The sequence below is a fragment of the Chrysemys picta genome, chromosome 2 (assembly GCF_011386835.1).
Source record: "Chrysemys picta bellii isolate R12L10 chromosome 2, ASM1138683v2, whole genome shotgun sequence".
NCBI lineage: Eukaryota > Metazoa > Chordata > Testudines > Emydidae > Chrysemys > Chrysemys picta.
This window is the reverse complement of record NC_088792.1, coordinates 255,703,490-255,725,449: the sequence shown is the minus strand read 5'-3', so window position 1 is coordinate 255,725,449 and position 21,960 is coordinate 255,703,490. Positions and strand designations below refer to the sequence as shown.

Below are 21,960 nucleotides of genomic sequence, written 5' to 3'. Positions count from 1 at the left end.
GTAATAATAGCAGTTGGTTCATTTACGTAGTCATTGCTTTGGTAAGGAACTAGCATTTATTTGGATCTATTGTTTGTTCTGATGTGGAACAATACTAAGTATAAATGCTTATTGCACAGAAATTAGGAAACAAGTGAGTGTCTTCTACTGAATACATTTATAAAGAAAAGTAATGCCCATTATTGTACCATAAATTTGAATAAAACAAAAAAGTTAATTGATTATTCTTTTATCTTGTTCTGACACAAAATTCTGTAATGTTTTTCATGACAAATAAAATGTGAATTACTATAGAAAAGTATTTAATTAAAGGTATCAATCTCAGTTCACAAACAACTCTATCTGAAACTTTGCATATTACTGAGGTTGAACTTTGCTTTAACCTGCCACAAGGCAGGATAATTACACTAATCAGATATGCCCATATTAAACACTAATGTTAGTACAGGGCACAGAAGTAAAGGGCAAATATCTTCCCCTCTGGGCAGATTTTGATTCCAATATTCTTTGCTCCTCACATTCACTGATCTTCCATTGTATCTTGAGGCTCAGCAGCCTCTATGGATCCCAGCTCTGCAGTGCTTCATTGCCTGATGCTGTCCTCATAATATAATTAATTGTGTGTAGAAGCACAGTGTCCTGTTCAAAATCCTAGAACATGGAGAAAATTCTAGGAAAGGTATGATTCAGGATTTTGTATGTCTCATAAATGCATTTGACTAGCACACATATAACTGGATGAGGAGAATAGAAGCAAGTGGTACCCCACCTCCAGGACTCAAGAAAGGTAGCTGGTCCCTGAGGCCATGTGAACTGTGAAAAGGTGGGGATAGTGTAGGTGATCTGGGAGTAGGTAAGAGCAGGGAGATAATTATTAGAGGAGGAGTTTGGAGAATAGCAGTCAATTATAATGAAGTGGGAATAAAAATCAGGTTTCAGTATAATCTCCCTGTCATACAGAGACAAAACCAGATAATAATTATTTTAGCCCCTCCTTGTAGGTATACTAAATCCAAGACTCAGACTTCCAGTTCTTTTCCCAATTACATAAGATCCTTACTACTAAAGGCTAGTTCTTTAAAGTTCAGGATCATCCACCGACAATCATTACAGCAGACTGGACAGCGACAGAGATTTTTTGCACAAAACAATAATCAAAGTACTATGATGTAAAAATCCCCACAGAGAACAAAGAATTGGAATACTGTATTTTGTAGTTTGACCTTTCAAAGTAAATATATGACTAGATAAAAACAGAATAGGAATATGGAGAACCTACAGACACTCCTTTACATAGATAAGGGCAATAGATAGAAAGGAGGTTGAGAAACACATAAAAGAACAACCTTTAAATAATTTGGGTAGCATTGTCTCTGTATTGCATGAAAAATATCCAGTGTGCATCAAACTTACTGCTTTACAAATCTCAAGAGATATAACTGATCACAGAATATAAGAAATACAAATGAGAAATGCACAAAGACTGCAGTTATGATTTTGTTCCTTTAAACCAAGTTCAGATTATATGTTTATATAAAAAAACAGAAAGAATTTTCAAACAGTCTATTGCCATTACACACTGAGGGGCTTTTTGAAATCCAGTTAATATAAAGTATGTCATTGAACTGGGCTGAGAAGATGGTAGATAACTCCCACCAACAGGTCATCTAATTTAAGTTATTAAAATTCTAATTCTGCCTCAGAAAATACATTTTTCAGGGTATGTTACCATACTTGTATACAATCTACTTGTAGTATAGGGTATATTAGATATTTTGAATAGAAGTAATTGCTGTCAGAAAGTTGATCTTTCTGGTCTAATCCTACTCCCAGAGATGTCAGTGGACTCAACTTGGGATAAAATCAGGCCTTCCATAGGCCTATGATAAGAGAGTTCACAAGAATTCTGTCCAAAGCAGCAGTCAGAAATGGAGTTAGGAATAACTATACACAAAAGCAGTATGAAAAAGAATGCGACATCAGACAATTGGTCTGTCATGCTTACAGAGTCCAACAAGCCATATGTGTGTTATGCTGTAAAATTCCTTCCTGACCTCTGTATAAGTTCCATTTAAACTCAGAAACCCAAGATTTCATTATAACTGTCTCCTAGGCAATAGCACCACAGCAGCAATCAGCATACAGACCCCTGATTTAAAAGGAGACACGTAGATGGCAGGACTTTTTCCTATGAGAAGTCCTTATACTCTGAAACACACTTCCCTGTCAAGTCTACTAGAGCCTGGATGTGTTTCCATTCATAGAGGCCATGAAAAGTAAATCTTTTCATGTGGACTTTTGACAAGGATGTGTATGGTTAGATATAGGAGGGGGTCTTATATTGATTTTACTCAATTGTTATTCTACTCTGAATGATTTGGGCTGGGCAGTTCATTTGCATTTCATATTTGATTGTTGCTGCTGCTTATTTGAAGTATTATAACTTAGAGCTGTGGGTTATTAAGAAATCTAAATAAATATAAAAACCAATAAATTAATGGAGTGTTTGTTTTAAGTTTGCTGCCCTGGAGCAGCAAGGAACCACTGAGTGGTTTTTGATAATGCCCTTTCTCATTCTGAACAGAACGGGGCAAATAATTGGATTTTTTAGTTTAGATTTTTTTAGTTTATTGGCAGTTCTGAAACATTGAAAAAATAAGTGTTGGTGAAAATAATAAGTAAATTTCAGGTTGACAGAAAGCATTTAATTTCTAAGCATTTTTAAAGGACTTAATTCACAAACTGACTGGAGTAGTAGGTGGCATTGCTACTGCCCTTATGCGCTTTAGCCCTCACCAGGGATGGGGGAGACCCAGGTTCAATTCCTCCAGTCTGCCTAATGTGGAAAAGGATTTGAATAGGGATCTCCCATGTTGCAGGAAAGTACTCAATCTCTCCTGTGGAAGCTGTTCCACTATTTATAAATAAACTTAAATAGCCATTGGAACCAGGGCCAACTCCAGGGTTTTTGCCGCCCCAAGCAGCAAAAAAAAAAAAAAAAAAGCCGTGATCCCGATCTCTACCATCGCCGTTTCAGTCTTCGGCTGCAATTCTGCGGCTGGTGCTTCGCTCTGAGAGGGAGTGAGGGACCCGCCGCCGAAGAGCCAGACATGCCGCCCCTCTCTGTTGGCCGCCCCAAGCACCTGCTTGCTGGGATGGTGCCTGGAGCCGGCCCTGATTGGAACAGGGACATGAAGTTAGGTCTCTCACTTCCCAAGTCAGGTGCCTTAACCGGCAGGCTATAGAGTCATTCTCAGACTCTTTTCTCTCTGGTCCAGTGACTAATTATTTATACAAAGTGGAACAGTTCAATGGGAAAGATTAAGAGAGACCCATATCAGAATATCCCATATCCCAGTGGCTAGGGACCTTTCCTGTAATATGGCAGACCCATAGTCAAAATCCTTCTCCACATTAGACAGACAGGGGAACTGAATCTGACTCCCACATTCTAAGTGGATGCCCTAATTAATGGGCTGACACTAATCAAGGGGCTGCTGCCACCACCTCCTCTGGCTGTTTTGTGAATGGTGCCTCAGTCCTGAAATATATATAGGCCAAAATTATTCAGCATGTCAAATTTGGGAATAGGTTTGGTGTCTGGAAAAATGCATTTTTGGTGAATTTACTATTTGCCAAAAAAAGTCGCCAGCTGTAATTCTGAGTACTTTAGTAGAGCCAGCTCTTACTCTTCCCATGTTAAATAATCCACGTTTTAGAAATTGCTCCTAACGTAAATCCTGCTATAAATTTTAATCACCTTCACTTTCTCTCATGACCTTTTCAATCTTTGCTGTACCTTCATAGCTTCCTCTATCCATAACTTCTCTCTTTCCCCTGTCATGATCCAATGGGCATGGTGTTAGCAATGAACTCTTTTTCCCTTACAATTTCTGATCCCTACCTCTTCTCTTTCCCATCCATTTCCTTTGAATCCCAATCCATTGTGTTTTCCTTTATCCTCTCTAAGTGGACATTATCTGCTCTCCACCTTCTTTCCCGTCAAGCTTTAATGGCTGGTGCCCTTTCTTCTCATTACTCTAAGCTGCTATTTTAGTACTAGGTAATTTCAGTTTCAGTTTCGGTTACCCTTTTGATTCTCCTGCCTCTCCACTTTCTTCCACTAACCTCCATGTTTAATCACCAATTTTGGATGGGATTTTTCCCCCAAACACTGCTCTATGTATAAATTTCTTCTGATCACCATTTGCTCTTTTTCAATATTGCTCACTTCTCACTTCCAATCACATCCACCATTTGTATTCTTCAGTCTATCAAACTTTCCAACTTTTCTGCTGCTGTGTCCTTGTCCCACTCACTGCTACTGATGCCACTGTTTCTACTTTCAACTCTGTGCTCTTCACTCTTCTCTGACAGCAATCTTCCAATTGTTTTAATCCCTAACCTGGACTTTTCCCCATCATTCATTACCTTCACATGAGCTCTCTGCGCCTGACTACACTGACTTCCTTCTCTCTTCTCTCAATTTCAATTTCCTCCATTCTAAACAAATTGATGTCATCTCTCTGATGGACTTCCATGACACCAATCTCCACTTAGAGTTGTATTCTTACATGGATTCTCTGTGCAGTCTGTGGGGAAACATGTATGTCCCCCTCTGGATCAGGGCCTGCTCCCCACATATGGCTCTGGTACTCCACAGAGGGCTTTCTGTGAGAGCCCAAGAAGGGGAGATGGTGCCACAGAGGCACAGACCTTCTCCTTCTATATGTGAAGAACTTCCACATGCCTGGGTCATGGGGATGACTAAGGACATCAGGATTTAGTCAAATAAAAATAATAAACTTTCTTAATTCAAAGAATTAAAATTTGGACACTATATTTCAGATATCTGATAAAATGTTAGGATGATACCTATTGTATTATTTTCTATCTTGTTTTTGCAAATGCAAGCATCCTATTTTCCATTTTAATTGTTGCTACACAATGGACAGATAAACAGTAGTCTCATTTTAAAATCCTTGTGCGCGATATTTTCTATACACAATTGGGAAATACATCCAAACCAGAAGAAACCATTTAAATGCAATCACTAAATGTACTGAGCTATCCATAATGACAGGTTTCAGAGTAGCAGCCATGTTAGTCTGCTTCCGTGTGGCCCACAGAAGCTTATGCTCAAATAAATTTGTTAGTCTCTAAGGTGCCACACGTACTCCTCTTCTTTTTGAGCTATCCATGACTCCTAAGATTTCTGTCCCTCGTGATCCTCTAAGTTCAGACATTTAACATATACAAATTTAGACTATTTTTGTGAATGTTCATTATCTTTCTCTTATTCTAGCTAAATTCAGGCTACCATTGTGCTACATCTTCTAAATCATTAAAAATACATTAAACAATATTGCTCCCCCAAAATGACAATTGGGACTCCCAACTTTTAACTTCTTTGTACGCTGAAAGGCAGAAATCCACTTCAATTACTCTTTGTCTTCAAGTGCTTAATTGCTTTTTAATAAATGCTAAGACTTTCCATCCCACCCGGGGATTATTCATGTTCCTTAATTGTGGCTTGTAAACTATGAGTGCTTGTGGCAAGGTCTACATCTTTGATTAAATGCTGCAATTTCCTTGACAGAGAAAGATGAAGGAAACCAGTCCTGGTTATTGCTGTACTTTACCATATAACAGCAGGTAGAGATACAACAGGACCCTGATTGCCCAATTTACTAATAAAAACAGGGAGAAACCCAAATATCAGCTTTGTCATCTCACCTGGATATTTTCTGAATCACTTTTATCGTGTCTAGATTGAGCTTTAACTAGCTAGACCTCATTAAATCCCCAATTTTGTCTGGACACTGTGAAATCTGAAAGACTGCACAATCCATATAATCATTTCTGTGTCACATGTTACTAATATCACTGACATATTACTGGCTTAGTAATCTAAACACTTCAATCTCTCCTCCAGTTGCTTCACATACACATTGAACAAAAAAGATAAAATAATGGGGACCTGCAGTATCAGCCCAAGAGAGCTGTTGGGATCAGATGATACTATCCTTTAGTCTCTTTCGCAGAGTATAGACCCCCATCACCCTTTCACAACTCTTCATCTATCCTTGCCAGAGAGTACAACAATATCAACAATACATAATGAGATATAGTATTAAAGGCAACTAACAGATCTAAAGTAAACAACTGGCCACTTAGTTTTTGTCCATTGTCAAGAGAGCATTGACAGATGATCATCGATAGATCAGTTCTGTGTCTGTATCATTATTAGTTCTAAAACCAGGGGATCCAGGAAATCTGAGAACCAAGAGCTTCTTCAGCACAACTTTACCAATTACGTTCTCAAAAAATGAAACAGTAGAGATAGGGCGATACTGGCAAGATTACCAGCATCAAGATAGACCAATCGGGGCATCTTGCCTTACTTTATTTCCATCAACATAGGGTATACCTATTCTCTGCCCACATACTGCTAACTTTTACCTCACACTCTTGAGAGTGATAAACCAGGAATAAGTTACTACCTCTCAATGCAGAGGATTATGCCCAGTGGTTAACATTGCTACCAAACATGACCTCCACTCATACTTAATGTAGAGAGCAAAAGACTGAGGCTCTGTCCCTTTCCTTGCACTGCATAAGAAAATAGAGGATTCAAGGCTTAAGAATGTGATTCCTGACACTGAAACTCTAGCCCACCTGCCTTCATGCTTCATCCATCATAGCTCAGAAGGAAGCAAGGTTTACAGCAGAAGCCACTATATCAATAGCTAAGGACAAAAGGTGACTACTGTATTGCATCAGGTTGTTGATTCAGTGGTGCACTGACTGTGGAACATTCTCTCATAGAGCCATGAAACCATTTAAAATAAGGCACCACACTAGCCTTGAGTTGTTATGGTTCTTAAGGATATATTGCTTACCTATATCAATATTTCTGCCATTCTGCACTTAATTTCTTTCAAAATCCCTAGATAAATACTATCTACCCTTGGTGATTTACGGAACAATAGCCACCAAATTACCCCATAACTTAGAGATTTCAATTTATGTTAAAAACGCCATTGATTTACCATTAGGAATATCTTAGGTAAAGGAATTTCCCCATCTTCTTCTATGGTAGAGACTGATCCATTTAATTCCTTTCATTTCTCCACATTTTTATTATAATCTTCACTTGTCCACAAATACCCTTGCTAGACTCTAAAGCATTTCTAGTCAAACATGCATCTGGCTTCTAATGCTTTTATAGGCTTTCTAATGCTTTTATTTTCATCTCTTTACCTTTTTACTTACAATTTGCCCTCACCTGACCCAATTGATGATTCACTATATATATATAATTCAACTGGGATTTCTAGTTTTAAAAAAGATGCTTTATAAACAACAATACCATGTTCCATGTAGGTTATATTGTCAACTGCATCTTGCACAAATTGGACTAGATTCATTATGCCAGAGCTGGCTATGGCACAGGGTCCTTAGCAGTGGAAAGTCCATCAGGAGGGGGCTGCAGCAGTGCAAGGTGCCCACAATCTCCCCAAAGCCAGCAGTCCTGCAGATATGTAGCCTCAAAAGCAGATGGCCTGGCCAGGGACTGTGCTGAATTAGTGGCTCCCTGCTGCAGCCTGTGCAGCCTCAGTTCCTAAAGTGTTCTTGGTAAAAATTAAAGCCACTCCTACCTAGAGGCTGAATCCCATCTTGGAAAGTTTCAGGAAATCTGGAGTACAGGGGTTCCTGGCAAGATTACTCCACTGTATGTATATATGGCAGGGCTGGTTATTTTCTAATGGCATACAGCCTCTACAGGGGCTTCTATACCACCTCTCCTCTCAGCTGTAGTGCACAGAGGGTGGGCTGAAAAAGGGAGTAGTCACAGTGCTCCTATGCTGTCCCTGTGCCGATACTGGGCTATAGCTTTGGTCCATTGTAGCCATTAGCAGTAATGTAAATTAGAACAATCTTTAGATTATTTTATCTTGTCAGGCATCGGCCTTGCACACAGAGGCCAAAGGATTGCGGGTGTGCAAAACATGAATTTTATGCCACCTTTGTTCCTATGCAGTTTAGCTAGATCTTTGGCAGTTGTGACCGTGGATGTTTGAACAGACCATGTGCACTTTCTGGGACATTCTTCAGATCAGGTAAAAATATTCCTGAGACCAACTGACAGATATTGGAAACTATAACTCTACTTCAAAAAAATGCTATGTAAAAATGACATCTTCTTATTCCTCAGATCTGCTCCCTGGGTGTATTCTGAGTGTTGCCTGTTTCCTTTCATGACAAAAGTAAGATTTTCCTAGTTTTTACTCCTACTAATAGTAAAGAGACAATATAGACAATAGGGAATGTGAGCTACATTCTATTCTATTCATGTATTAACAGAAATACTGCTTACTAAGCTCCAAGTACAGGGCCACATTATAGTGTGCCCTCACCTTGAGGGTGCCCCCTCGTGCCTGGGCACAGCATTGCAGGGGTCTTTCCTCACTAGCGCCTCCAGTAGGCCATCTGCCTTTGAGTGCTACTCAGCCCTCCAGCTGAGAAGTGTTTAGTGCAGACCCCTTCTGGGGTAACAAAGTCCTAAAGACTCAATCTGTCCTCTGGTCCCTGGGCTAAGCTAAGCTCTTTCCTGGGGTCCCACTGCCTTTCCCCAGAATCTGTATTGATCACTTTCCTGCCCAGCCTACGTCTTCCTGAGGCCTCTAACCTCCAAATATCTTTGGCACTGGGGAAAGGCAGTGGGACAGGAGCTTGTATGAACTCTCTCAGTCTATTTATAAGCCCCACATGCCTGTTGAGTAATCATGTGACCCTTTAGTTCTTAGTCCCACCCTCTCCAGCTGACAAGTAACTATCTAATTTCTAACCAGGTGAAATGGAAGTGACTAAGTGGGCTCTTAACCCTTTCTTGCCTGTGATGGGGGTTTCACCCCATCAAAGGCCAATACTGTGCAAACCCTTTGAAGGTAAGAGTAAAATGTGTCACTGACAGCAGAATTTGACTTACCAAACTTTGTCACTGGTAATGATGCCTGAGAAGGAATTAATCTAGCTTGATTCTCACAGCTCAGGTTAAGTTTACCAGACTAACAATTAGAAAAAAAAATCATTTTTATCTGTAAAAGAGCAGAACTGAAATGGAAATCACTGACACACAATAAATATAAAACCCCACAATGTGTCTTTTTAAAAGCCACTTTTCAGAACAAAACCACCTTTTAAGCCTTGGCTTGAACTATCTTTCCAGACTATTATTTTTAAGTCATATTCCTGTAGACACCTCTTTAAGGTTCTGACACAATATAAGATTTTGTATAATAATTAATTTAAATCAGGGGTTTAAAGATTCTGTAATATCACGGTGATATGTGTAGAATCAGACCCTAAATAGATTAGATAGAATATATAAGTTAAAATAGATAGCCACTCATTGGGAAATAATACATAGGGGATCTTACCCAGATTAATTTAGTGAGTGTTGTTTAATCTCTTCATACAGAACAATATCATTCAATTTAATTCTATCAGCCCATCTTACAAAAATCTATGGAAAATAATGAAAGTGTTTAAGTTTAGGTCATTACAAAATTAGTCCCTTTTCATTAATGATACTTTCAGAATTGATACTTACATCTTGGCTATGACAAAGACCTGGCTGAGATCAGGAAATCAGTCTGTGTCATTTAATGGTTATGTTCCACAAGTTATATTTTCTTTCATTATCCTAGAAATAAGGCCATTTCAGTGATACAGCACAGGCTACTCTACATCATTTCCATCTCCATTACTGTATTTTATCATCTTTGGTAAAGTTTGTTTAGATTTCTGACTGATTTTCTGCCGAAATCTCTATTTCTCAAATGTGATGTGCTATATAAGGTGCAGATCATCCTGATTGTTATTCATTCCAATTACCTGAAATAGTTATCTATTTTTTCAAACATTTTTATATACACATGCAGATATATTCTGTGAACAACATGCAGATGCTATCATTTTTAAATTTAATTACAAATATTTCTACTTAAAACACATTAGAGATCATATTCTTGTCCTGGTTATTTCTGTAGATTTTATCTTATTTTCTGATTACTTCTTGCTACTATATCAAATCTTTTATTTTAAAAAAGTTTCTAGCATTTATTTATTTGTGCAGAAAATAATCGGAATGTGAACCAAGTATAAACTAATGCAGTGCAGTGTTAATGAGTCTACAAAAAGACAACTTGAAAAAATATCTTTCAGAGAAGTGTGAAGTGTCTCATTCATCAGAACAAATTGTTGATTCTGAAATCTAAGTTTTGGCAATGTAGTAATTTTTCAGTGCTGATCAACAAAAACATTCAGCTCATGTGCTTATCCAAAATTTCTGGATGCAGAAATGGGTGTTGAATGGGGAATCAGGGAAAGTTATTATTGTTAATTACTAAGATGGGGAATTAACAATTTAAGGCTCCCCAAAAATCCAAGTGGAGAAGTTCCCTGATCCACAAGGGGAAGGAGAGAAAAAGTATCTCTTCCCCAGTACCAAAAGCCTCAATCATTTCATGGATTCAAAAACCCAAACTGCATCCCACCATTCTTAATCTATGTCCCTTAATGAAACTACTCTTTATACAGCTGCGAAATCCTCCTGCTTCCCCCTGACAAATACTACAATGCAATTATGTGTAATCAATAAAAATTCTGTGTCATACTGAAATGAAAATTGGAGGCAATTAAAAACTGGAAAACATTCAGTAATTCCATAATTGTACCGATTTTCATATAAACCAAATCATACAAGGAATAACATACTGACTGAATTATTAATTTTTATATTTAACTAAATCTCCCTGGTTTTCAATTTACTGGGAGTTGATCTATGATCAAAAGATTATATGAGCAAGGAATATGCATGGCTAACTGGCTTCCCCTTCAGCAAACTCCCTGAATACCAATTCTCTTACATCATGAGTTTCTCACTCAACATCTCCCCTCCATATCTAAAATTTGTTGCATTCCTCCTCAAGAAATCAGAAGATTGGGACCCTCTCTCAACAATTTTTTTATCACCAAAATCTCAGAGTCAATCTCAGTCATCAGTCAATAGCAACACAGTTACTTGCAATACTATTTAATTCAACCAAACATTCCGCAGATTATTGTAGTCCTCCATCTTGGTCACGTGACCATCCAAGTTAGAAGACTGAAACAATCTGCTGAGTGTTTGGTTGAGTAACAGTGTCTAATGTAACTGCTTTGTTATTCACGGGGGAATCCCCCAGTGATTGGCTAAGCTAGCTTTAGAGCAGTGCAATAAGAGAGTAGTGTAAAGCTGCTCAAATGCAGCCCAGAATCTGGTCTTACATTTTTAAAACCATTGACGGGCTTCCTACATGCAGCTTCACAAACCTTGGTCTGTATTTCACTCCTAATCATTCTTTACACTTGTCTAGCATTTATTTCTTATCTGTCATTCCATAGAGTCTCACCATCACTGATGTGAGACCCTTCTCCTCTGCAGCTCCTACCATTTGGCACATCCTCTACTATTTCTTCACCTTTCACTTTCTTGGCTTGTTTCAAATATGGACATCTATATTTTCTCCCTGCTATTGATTTCTCTTAATGTCTAACATCTGATGCTATTAATTAAAATTTAATTTTGCAAGTGCAGAGAATTTTGAGCTACAGTATGTTCAAAAGATGGTATGTGATGTCATATATTGGATTATATTAATAAGGTAACCCAGTATTTTCTCATATAGCATCTTTTTTAACATACTGTATCTCAAAATGCTCTCTTGATTGCAGAACTAAATGATTAAACATCCATTTCATTTATTAATTTAAAACCTTTACCAGAAGATATATAAAGTGTATATCATGTTCAGAATATTTAGCAGGCTCATATATTCAAAATTGTTAAAAAAAATTAGGATTATTTTCCCAAAAATGTGTATGTTTTTACCCAGCTAATTTATTTTAGAATGTATATATATTTGGGAACAGAACTCAGTTAGAAAATGCATAGGACTCATTTTGATGGGTCTTAGTAAGTCCTTACAACGACAAATCCCCAACTGAAAAGTAAGGACTAAATAAAGATGGAGTAAAACTCTCCCAGGTGGCTCATAGCAGTCACCCAACAGACACTAACAACTCTGTTGCACAAAGGCCAATCCTACAAATCTTTATTTGCATGAGTAGTGATGTGACTGACACCTGCCACATGTTGTTTATTCTCTTATGCTCTCCCCAAGGGAGAAGTGTGTGCTGTGTAGTGTCTTGTTTGAGTACGGTGTTTGTGTTTAGAAATGTGCCAGTGAGGTTTGCAATAGTCATTAGTTCCTGGGGTAATTCATTCCACAGTCTTAGACTAGCTCCTGAAAAAGTTCTGTCTTTTGCACAGAGGAGCTTTATCCATATTGCAGGTTATGGTACACAGACCTAAGTACATTCTAAACTCTGAGTATGTGAGTAGACCCATTGAGCTCAATGCTATGCACATCTCTGTAGGATAGGGGCTACATTTCCAAACCCAGATTTAAGAGTTCCTATCTTGGATACATGCAAAGAGTGGCACTGGAAAGACAGGGATGGTCGAGCCTTGTTTATGCTTTAAGCAACATCTGACATAGCAGGAAGGATTCTGTTTCAGATCTTGGGGAGGTGAGTGTCCCACCTCCTTATGTCCAGTATATACCTTGGTTGGGATTAACCAAGATAAGGATTGGCAGAACTCAGACTTGGATTCCTGGGACTCACACACATATATAAATCAAAATAGAATTGAAACTGAAAAGCAAGCTAATGCTAATATTAAGCCAAATTATTTCTTTTTCTAATGCATGTGCAGTCTAACACAATTGCTTACACAAGTGGATCTACTTTTGCTAATCTAAAACAGAACTGTGTACAACACTAAACTAAATGGTACTAAACATACTAAAAATTTCACACCAAAGTGAAAAAATAAGGTACATCAAGCACACACTCATTACAAAAGCATGAAATGTAATGCAATGCTTCTATAGTCTCATGCTTTCATGTGGTTTTCCAAACCCTGACAAACCTGGCTCAGAATGGTGTTTCTTTTTCGGCAATGGTTTGTCATCAGTTATTGTACCATTCACCTTTTTCTGCTGGTCCTCCCATGTAACTTCTAGCATAAACCAAAAGAAATCAGAGCTTGTCAGAAACATTATGTAACTTCCATTATAAGACACCTAACATCATTTGGAACAGCTTAATCTAAACAGGTAAACTGGAATTGGCAGGCCAAAACTTGAGTTCTTTAATTACTTTTCTTTATCAAATGTCTTAAAATACAGAATAGGACATACAATGTATATTAATCCCCATACAATCTACCAACTATTTTGGTTGCTCTCTCTGCTATATTTAACATGTTGAATAGGAAAAAATGTATATTATTGTGCAGTGGTTCTCAACCAGGGGTCAGGGGTCCGCAATCAGGATTCAGGGGGTCCGCCAAGCAGGGTGGTATTAGACTTAATGGGGCCCAGGGCAGAAAGCCGAAGCCTTACTGTATAGGACTGAAGCCCGGGGTCCCCTGTGTTGTGGGGCCATGAGAAATTGCCCTACTTGTTACCCCCTAACACCAAGCCTGGCTTTTATATGCAGAAAAACAGTAGTTGTGGCACAGGTGGTCCGTAGAGTTTTTATAGCATGTTGGGCGGGCCTCAGAAAGAAAAAGGTTGAGAACCCCTGTTATAGTGCACAGTGATTGTTCAGTTTTTAAAGATTAGTATGTTTATAATCTACAGAGTTTTAGGATATTTTTATATTTCTGTAAGTTAAAAAGACCTTTACCAAAATTATTTTGGTAAAAAAGGCTTTGCAAATCTATAATTCAAACAAACAAAGAAAAAATGAAACTATCAACTATGTATGTTTCTTTTCAAATCAACAGTGTATTTTTAACAACTACATTATTTGAGTTACCTGCAGTATCCATTAAAATATTTATGCCAACTATAGTTGAGGTTGCCATTTTAACAAAATCATAAATATTTAGTGTTTTAACTTACAGTTCATGATAAAGTTTTGGGTTTGTTTTTTTTTCATTTGGTATATTAAGGGTAATATATCACTCAATTAGCACTCGCATAATGTGTAAATAGCCTCCAGACTCCTATACTGTGTAAATGAGCATATCTGACCTCAACACCAAGGTAAGTTGTCAACAGATGCTTATGTACCCTCCGCCATCCAGGACACCATTCTCTTGATTTAGAAGGATTCTGAAATTTCTTTCTTTGGCTGTTATAATATTCTGGGACTAAAAGTTTACTCTCCATTTTTTGCTAGAGTTAAACTAGCCTCAGCAATCTCCTTTTTAGGTTTTAACGATTTTTTAACCTAATTACTTACTAAAGGGGAATTTAGACTCATAGACTTTAAGGCCAGAAAGGACCATCCGGATCATCTAGTCTCATCTCCTGCACATCAAGACCACAGAACCTCACCCACTCACTTCTGTAATAGACCCATAACTTCTGGCTGAGTTACTAAAGTCCACAAATCTTGTTTTAAGTGTCAAGTTACAGAGAATCCACTTTAGTTTAAACCAGCAAGTGACTCATGCCACAGTGTAACATGAAAAAACCCCAGGGTCTCTGTGAATCTGACATGGGGGAAATTTCCTTCCTAACTCCAAATATGACAATCAGTTAAACCCTGAGCACATTGGCAAGATCCACCACCTAGACACCTGAGAAGGAATTAACTGTAGTAACTCAGAGCCCTGCCCATCTAGTGTCCCATCACCAGCCGCTGGGGATATTTGCTACTAGTAGTCGCAGATCAGCCACCAACTATTGTAAGCAATCTCACCACACCATCTCCTCCATAAAGCTCAGTCTTGAAACCAGTTCATTTTTCTGCCCCCACTACTCCCCTTGGAATACTGTTGCAGAACTTCACTCCTCTGATGATTAGATATCTTTGTCTAATTTCAAGCCTAAACAGATGGCCATTTATATCCATTTGTTTTTGTGTCAGCACTGGCGCTTCTTCTTCCCTGGTATTTATCCCCCTGATGTATTTACCGAGAGCAATCATATCTCCCCTCAGCCTTTGTTTGTTTAGGTTAAACAAGTAAAGCTCCTTGAGTCTTCTCTCATAAAGTATGTTTTTCAGTCCTCTGTTTATCCTAGTAGCCCTTCTCTGCACCTGTTCCAGTTTGAATTCATCTTTCTTAAACATGGGAGACCCGAATTGCACACAGGATTCCAGATGAGGGCTCACCAATGCTTTGTATAATGGTAACAACACTTCCTCACCTCTACTGGAAATTCCTCACCTGATGCATCCTAAGACTATGTTATCCTTTTTCATGGCTGCATCACATTGGTGGCTCAGTAATCCTGTGATTGACCAATACACCGAGGTGTTTCTCCTCCTCTGCCACTTCCAACTAATACACCCCCATCTTATAGCAAAATTTCTTGTTGTTAGTCCCTAAGTGCATGAACTTGCACTTTGCACTATTAAATGTCATCCCATTTCTATTATTCTAGTTTTCAAGGCCATCTAGATTTTCTTGTATGTTATTCCAGTCCTCCTCAATATTTAGGGAATACTCCCAACTTTGTGTCATCTGCAAATTTTATTAGCACAATCCCACTTTTTGTGCCAACGTCATTGATGCAAATGTTCAATAAGATTAGTCCCAAGACTGATCCCTGAGGAACTCCACTAGTAACTTCCCTCCAACCTGATAGTCCACCATTCAGTATGACCTGTTGTAATCTCCCCTCTAACAAGTTCCTTACCCACCTTTCAATTCTAATATTAATACCCATCTTCTCCAATTTAACTAATAATTTCCCATGTGGAACTGTATCAAATGCCTTACTAGAATCCATGTAGATTAGCTCTATTTCATTTCCTTTGTCTAAAAAATCAGTTATCTTTGCAAAGAAAGAGATCAGGTTGCTCTGGCACAATTTACCTTTTGTAAAATCATGTTTATTTTATCTCAATTACCGTTTATCTCTATATCCTTAACTACTTTCTGTTTCAAAATTTGTTCCAAGGCCTTGCATACAATTGAAATCAAACTAATGGACCTCTCATTTCCTGGATCACTTTTTCCCCCTTTCTTAAACAGGTACAACCACTAAATTTACAGATTCATTAAAAATCCTTGCTATTTGACTTGCAATTTCATGTGCTAGTTCCTTTAATATCGGCCTAAAGAGTTGGATAGCATTATGCCTCTGATAAATCTTTGTCTTAATTTTGGACTATTTGGGCATTTGCTTTGCTGACCCAGGAAATCATTTGGACTACTCACAGATGTTATTCATGGGCATGTTTACAGGATCACACCCACAATCACCAATGGGGAAAACTCATGAGAGTAGTGAAGCACATTTCCCACTGTGTCATCACAAAATCAATTTGCCATAAAGGGGTATTATTCCACACTTCCATTGTTATTATAAAGGAGGACGAATACACCTTTCTGTCAAAATGTAGAAAAGCACCTGCACACATCCTTCAAGCCTTCTGATCTGATGCTGCTCCATTTCACTTTTCAATATCAGAAAAGCAACCAAAACCCATTATGATGACTATATTACTAAACAGATTCTGTAATTCTCTGCTGAAATAATATCTAAATTTAACTTCTGAAAATTCTGGAAGTATTAATTTAATGAAATGATCTTCCCCAGTTCTATCTATTTCTCTCCTATAAACAAACAGTGACTTAATCTCACCAGAGTATATGTACAACATCTGTAGTGCCATTTGAACTATCGATGCAATGCTGATAAAAACTAATACCGCTGGCATCTATGCTGATCGTTGGACACATCATGGAATGAAGAATAAAGTGTCATGTAATCTGACATTATCAAAAAGAGTGGTCACTATGGAAGTCACATCACAACACATATTTTGATGTTATACACATAACACTGAGGATGTTTTGAAGGCCAAGACTATAACAGGGTTCAAAGAAAGAACTAGATAAGCTCATTGAGGATAGCTATTAGCCAGGATGGGCAGGGATGCAAAAGCATGCTCTGAAGTATCCTAGCCTCTGTTTGCTAGAAGCTAGGAATGGGCAACGGGATGGATCACTCGATGATTACCTGTTCTGTTCATTCCCTCTGAAGCACCTGGCATTGGCCACTGTCAGAACACAGGATATTGGGCTAGATGGATCATTGGTCTGACCCAGTATGGCAGTTCTTATGTTCTTAATTTATGCTATTTTGGTGTAGAAAAAAATCAGTATAGGTAACAACTTACAAATTGACACTAAGGCCATACCTAGACTAGCAAAGCAGGTTGCTTTCTAAAATGTATTAGCCAACATGCTTTAATTAACAAGATTTTAAACAGTACTCTGTACCTACTATAAACAAGACAAGTCATGTTTAAATGTGTATTAGCTGGTCATGGTCAACCTCAGGAGGGAGCCTACTTTCTTAGTGTAGATATCGCTTATATAGAAGATGATGCAAAATGTAAAATTCCATGTTCCATAATGACTGGCATTTCAATTTTAAAGCTATTGCATTGCATTTATGATCAATTGTTTCACGCCAAGTAAGTCTGAAATGATTCTCTAAGATCAAATATGCAGACATTCTCAGAGGCATTAAAATAGATTTTTTTTTCCAATAGTGCTGAGCATCTACAGCAGCACCAGTTGGACTCATCGCCCTCGTTAGGAGCTGTAGGCACTCAGCATCTATGAACATCAGGTCATTTATCAAATTACCTAACTTTATGCACCCAAGTCTGAAAATGTTATCAGAAGCCTACAGTCCCTGTGGACTTGGCTAGCACATTACAGTTCCCACAGGGGACCACTAAAATCCCACGTTACTGTGTATATGAAGTGCATTAATGTTGGATATTTAACCAGACAAAATAAAAAAGAAGAAAGTACCACATGGCCAAGTTAACTTGGATGGGAGAACTTTAGTGTTTCCATTTTCTTTCATTTTAAATTTGTAACTTTGTTAAGTTCAACCCAAATCTTCTGAGGCACTGCAATCCACCATGCCAAAGGGGGTGTAACAATGATGGATCCAGCCAATGAAGGATTGTCTTTGCTTAGTGGAATTCATAGCAACTCCCATGCCACTGGGCTAGAGGATGTTGTCATTAAGGGGGCATGGGTAAGATATCCCTGACCTGAATGGTTTTGGGGGCCTGATGGCAGCTCATATAAAGTAGACCAACCTAGAGGCTTCTCTTGTTCATGCTAAGGACAGGACGGGTAGATAGTCAGTTGGCATAAAGATGACATACAGCGACCTTTGATCCCACCTTGACCTGCACCAAATGCAGCTCAGATGCACCCCAGCATCTGGCCCTTAACACTGCATTATGGAGGTCTCTCCATAATGAACAAATCCAGAATCAAGTTCCCACACCAGCTAATTGAACTTAGCATTGGGCAGAGGGCTAAGGAAAATATGGGAGGCATCTTCCCCTAAGTCTGGAATGGCTACAGAGCTACTATTCAGTCACTCTATTCAGCTATTTCAAAACAATAATGTAGTGATGCACCCAACATGTCCCCCCCTGCAAACGTAGGCTCTGAACGATGCACATAGCAGCAGATCACCTGTCCTCTTCTTCCTGTGGAGCTGAGCTATGTGCTATATAAACAGTGTTGGACCCCTGCACATTTCTCCAGAATTATACCCACCTCTTATGGAACAGAGTAATGCCAGTTCTGCTACCATATGATCCTCTATGCACACAGTAGCAGAATTTTTGCCTCAGGTGAGTAAAAAGTTGGTTGGTAGTGGCATTACTACTACCACTAAGAAAGAGTCCATTTTAGCCATTTCTTGTTTGAAAAAAGGTATAAGTAGGTTCTCACTGAACCATTTCCTGGACTCCTGTGAAGCTCTACAAAACATGTCAACGAAATTCTAAAAGCTTCTAGTGCTCTTTCTTCTGTTTAATACTATCATTAGACATGCCACAACTAATGATAAACTGAACTATTTTATAACTATTCAGCTAACTAGGCAATGGTTCCTTAACTGTTCTCCTCCTCTCTTCTCCAATGAGTGCACATGAAGTACAGACAGTATATAACAATTTGACCATTTAGTCTCTCCTGTATCAAGTGTCTGATTTATGTTTACAGAAGATCTAAAATCAATGAAAAAACACACAACAGAGCCAACTTAGATTTTGTGGGGTTCTGCATCAAGTAGAAGATAAAATCTTCATTCAGAGTTCTATAGCCTTCAAAAGCAACTCTGGGGCTAGGATGATTTGACAGCTGGAGAGATCCAGGATGCTTACTATTAGCCATGGGGGATGCAATCATTGACCCTTAGTATTCACTGAGTTTCCCATGTCTTTACTCAATATGCAGTGTATAACACTCTCTTGGCCATATCAAAATAATAAATGATAATAACATGTAGATCCTTGGACTTTGTGATTGCCCTTGTCCATGTCCTTGGCTACTTCTTAGCACCCACCAGTCTTGCACATGAGTTGGGATGATGCAAGACTGCAGTGCTAGTGATGATGGAGCAAAATTGCAGGGTTACTGAAGCTCTGGATCTTTCCTATGTAAGTTCTCCCCCTTTCCATGTGTTTTTCAGCAGTAGGGGAGAAAAATGTCCCTCGGTAAGCTAAAATTATACGTTATTTACCCTGTGCATAAGCTATTTTTCATGCACTTTCCATTTTATCCAAATTTCCAATATTTTAGATTAAATCCACTCTCTCTGAATCTGTTTTTATCAATTCAGTTCCAAATTTCTAAAATTTCAATTAGATCACCAGAAAGTCTTCGATTTTCTAATTGGAACAAACTTAATGTAGTGACCTTTCCTTACAAATGAAAACCCTGAGAACTTCTTTCTATTCCTCACACTATAAGATGAATCCCCAAAAAAGGAATTATAGTCTTACTAATGTATGGAAACAACTACTGTAAAAATTAATCGAGGGTGACTCTGACTAGTGACTTATGAAATACAAAGCAGCACACTGAAATACTGTTAACTCTATTACATAAATTGTCAAAGGCAGAGAAATTACATGTAACGTCAAATGCTCATGCACTAATAGAGTAAGAAATGTGAATGATGTAAAGTAGAGAGAGATTTATTAGGCCATCAAAAAGACCTGGTCCACATTATACAAATTTTTACTTTACGATGAAAAGTCCTCTTTTACGAGGACGTTACGTTACGAGAATGAAAAAAAGCCAGTGTTGTCAATACATATGCACACTTTAGGCCAGATTCTCAACTGTGCCAGAGCACCACTTGGCATAGGAATGGGAGGAGGGCAAAGGTGACTTTAAGACACCTTTGTGCTTCCCTCGTATCTGAGCCAGCCAGAACCTATTATACTATCTGGAACAACTCCAATCCCACCTTCCATCTTAACATGCTGCTCATGCCAAGAAGGCCAGGAAGGAATGGCGTAGACCCAGTTGTGTTGGCTTTATGCCAGTTTAGGACTCCGTCACACCAGAAGAATCTGCAGCTGCCCCATCAGAACAGCTTTCCAGACCCTTTGTACTCAATATGTTATATAAATAATATTTCTACACTGTGTCTTATTAAAATCTAATTATATCAAAATTTAGTGAAGATAACACAATTTCTCTGGGTCGTGTCATACACCAGCTTGTATTCAGTCATGTTATAAACTCTGAAAATAGAATTTTATAATGGAAATCCTATCACACTTTTAACCAGAGCATTTCACCCATGCAATACATTCACCCAGCAATACTCAAATATTTTTATGTCTTACATTGCCCATCAACAGTTGATAATTTGGCTACAAGTTTTTATGGATTACTCAATAGCTCTTCAATGTCTATCCTAGGTAGTATAATACACACATACTGTATACATTCATTTGCTATACGTTTCATTTTGCTATCAATTTATTACCGTGTTCTTTGTTTAGAGATGATTACAAATCTGATATTACAAAACTTATCATAACTCATTTATGTAACTATTTTTATCTTAGTAAGCCAGATTCCTAGAATTAATTCCAGAATGGCATAGCCTGTGTAAGGCTGCAATTTGATACCTCCTCAAGGAACCGTTTTTCTTTCTTATTAAAGACTCATCATAGATCGTGTGTTATCAACTAGTGCCTTTTGCAGGAGTTCATTGTTTTGACAAAATGTGACTTTGAGTGTCAAATAATTTTTCATTTGAGTGTCAAATAATTCTGTGTTCATTTTTAAATCTTTTCTGGCATATTAGTTTTAACTATCTTTAATGTTCTAGAAAAACATATACAATACATGCTCTCCCAATTGTTTATTGTTCTGGCTTAAACTTCCTTGTTGAGTCTATATGTTCTGAAAACAACTTGTACTTTGTACCTCCCTGTGACTGCAGTGGAAATGTATATGAACAACACTTACTAAGGCTCATGAAGAGTTTTAGTGTAAATCCTTTGGGCACTAATAAAAATAGAGCCACCTGTCTATATTTTATATTATTACTATAGCTAGTATTCTAATATAGTTTAGTTTATTTTTTTTCCTCCAGTTATATTTTCTTTGACAGACTTTGGATAATTCAATTATTTGTAGTAGCAAATCACTTGGTAACTTTGGGAATGGAATGGGAATCCTTATCACAGTACTCTCTTAATGCAAATACCATCCATGTCTGGTTATTTAAAAAAATAAAATAATGTACTGTACTGGTGGTTTCTTCCATTTTTGAGGGGGGAAAGTGTATATAGACCAGGGGTCGGCAACCTTTCAGAAGTGGTGTGCCGAGTCTTCATTTATTCACTCTAATTTAAGGTTTCGTGTGCCAGTAATACATTTTAATGTTTTAGAAGGTCTCTTTCTATAAGTCTATAATATATAACTAAACTATTGTTGTATGTAAAGTAAATAAGGTTTTTAAAATGTTTAAGAAGCTTCATTTAAAATTAAATTAAAATGCAGAGCCCCCCGGACTGGTGGCCAGGACCCGGGTAGTA

At 38.0% G+C, this 21,960-nt stretch overlaps 1 protein-coding gene across 23 annotated transcripts in view; it reads right to left on the bottom strand.

Annotated features, from left to right (window-relative positions):
* Positions 1 to 21,960, bottom strand: part of RIMS2 (regulating synaptic membrane exocytosis 2) — a 782,248-nt gene that overhangs the window by 154,514 nt on the left and 605,774 nt on the right. Inside the window, exon 25 of one of the 23 annotated variants that reach the window (XM_065585976.1) lies at positions 13,043 to 13,132. The exons of the other annotated variants lie outside the window; for them this stretch is intronic. Within the exon in view, the coding sequence (XP_065442048.1) occupies positions 13,043 to 13,132 (90 nt within the window). The remainder of the gene's footprint in view (positions 1 to 13,042; positions 13,133 to 21,960) is intronic. 23 annotated transcript variants of the gene reach the window in all.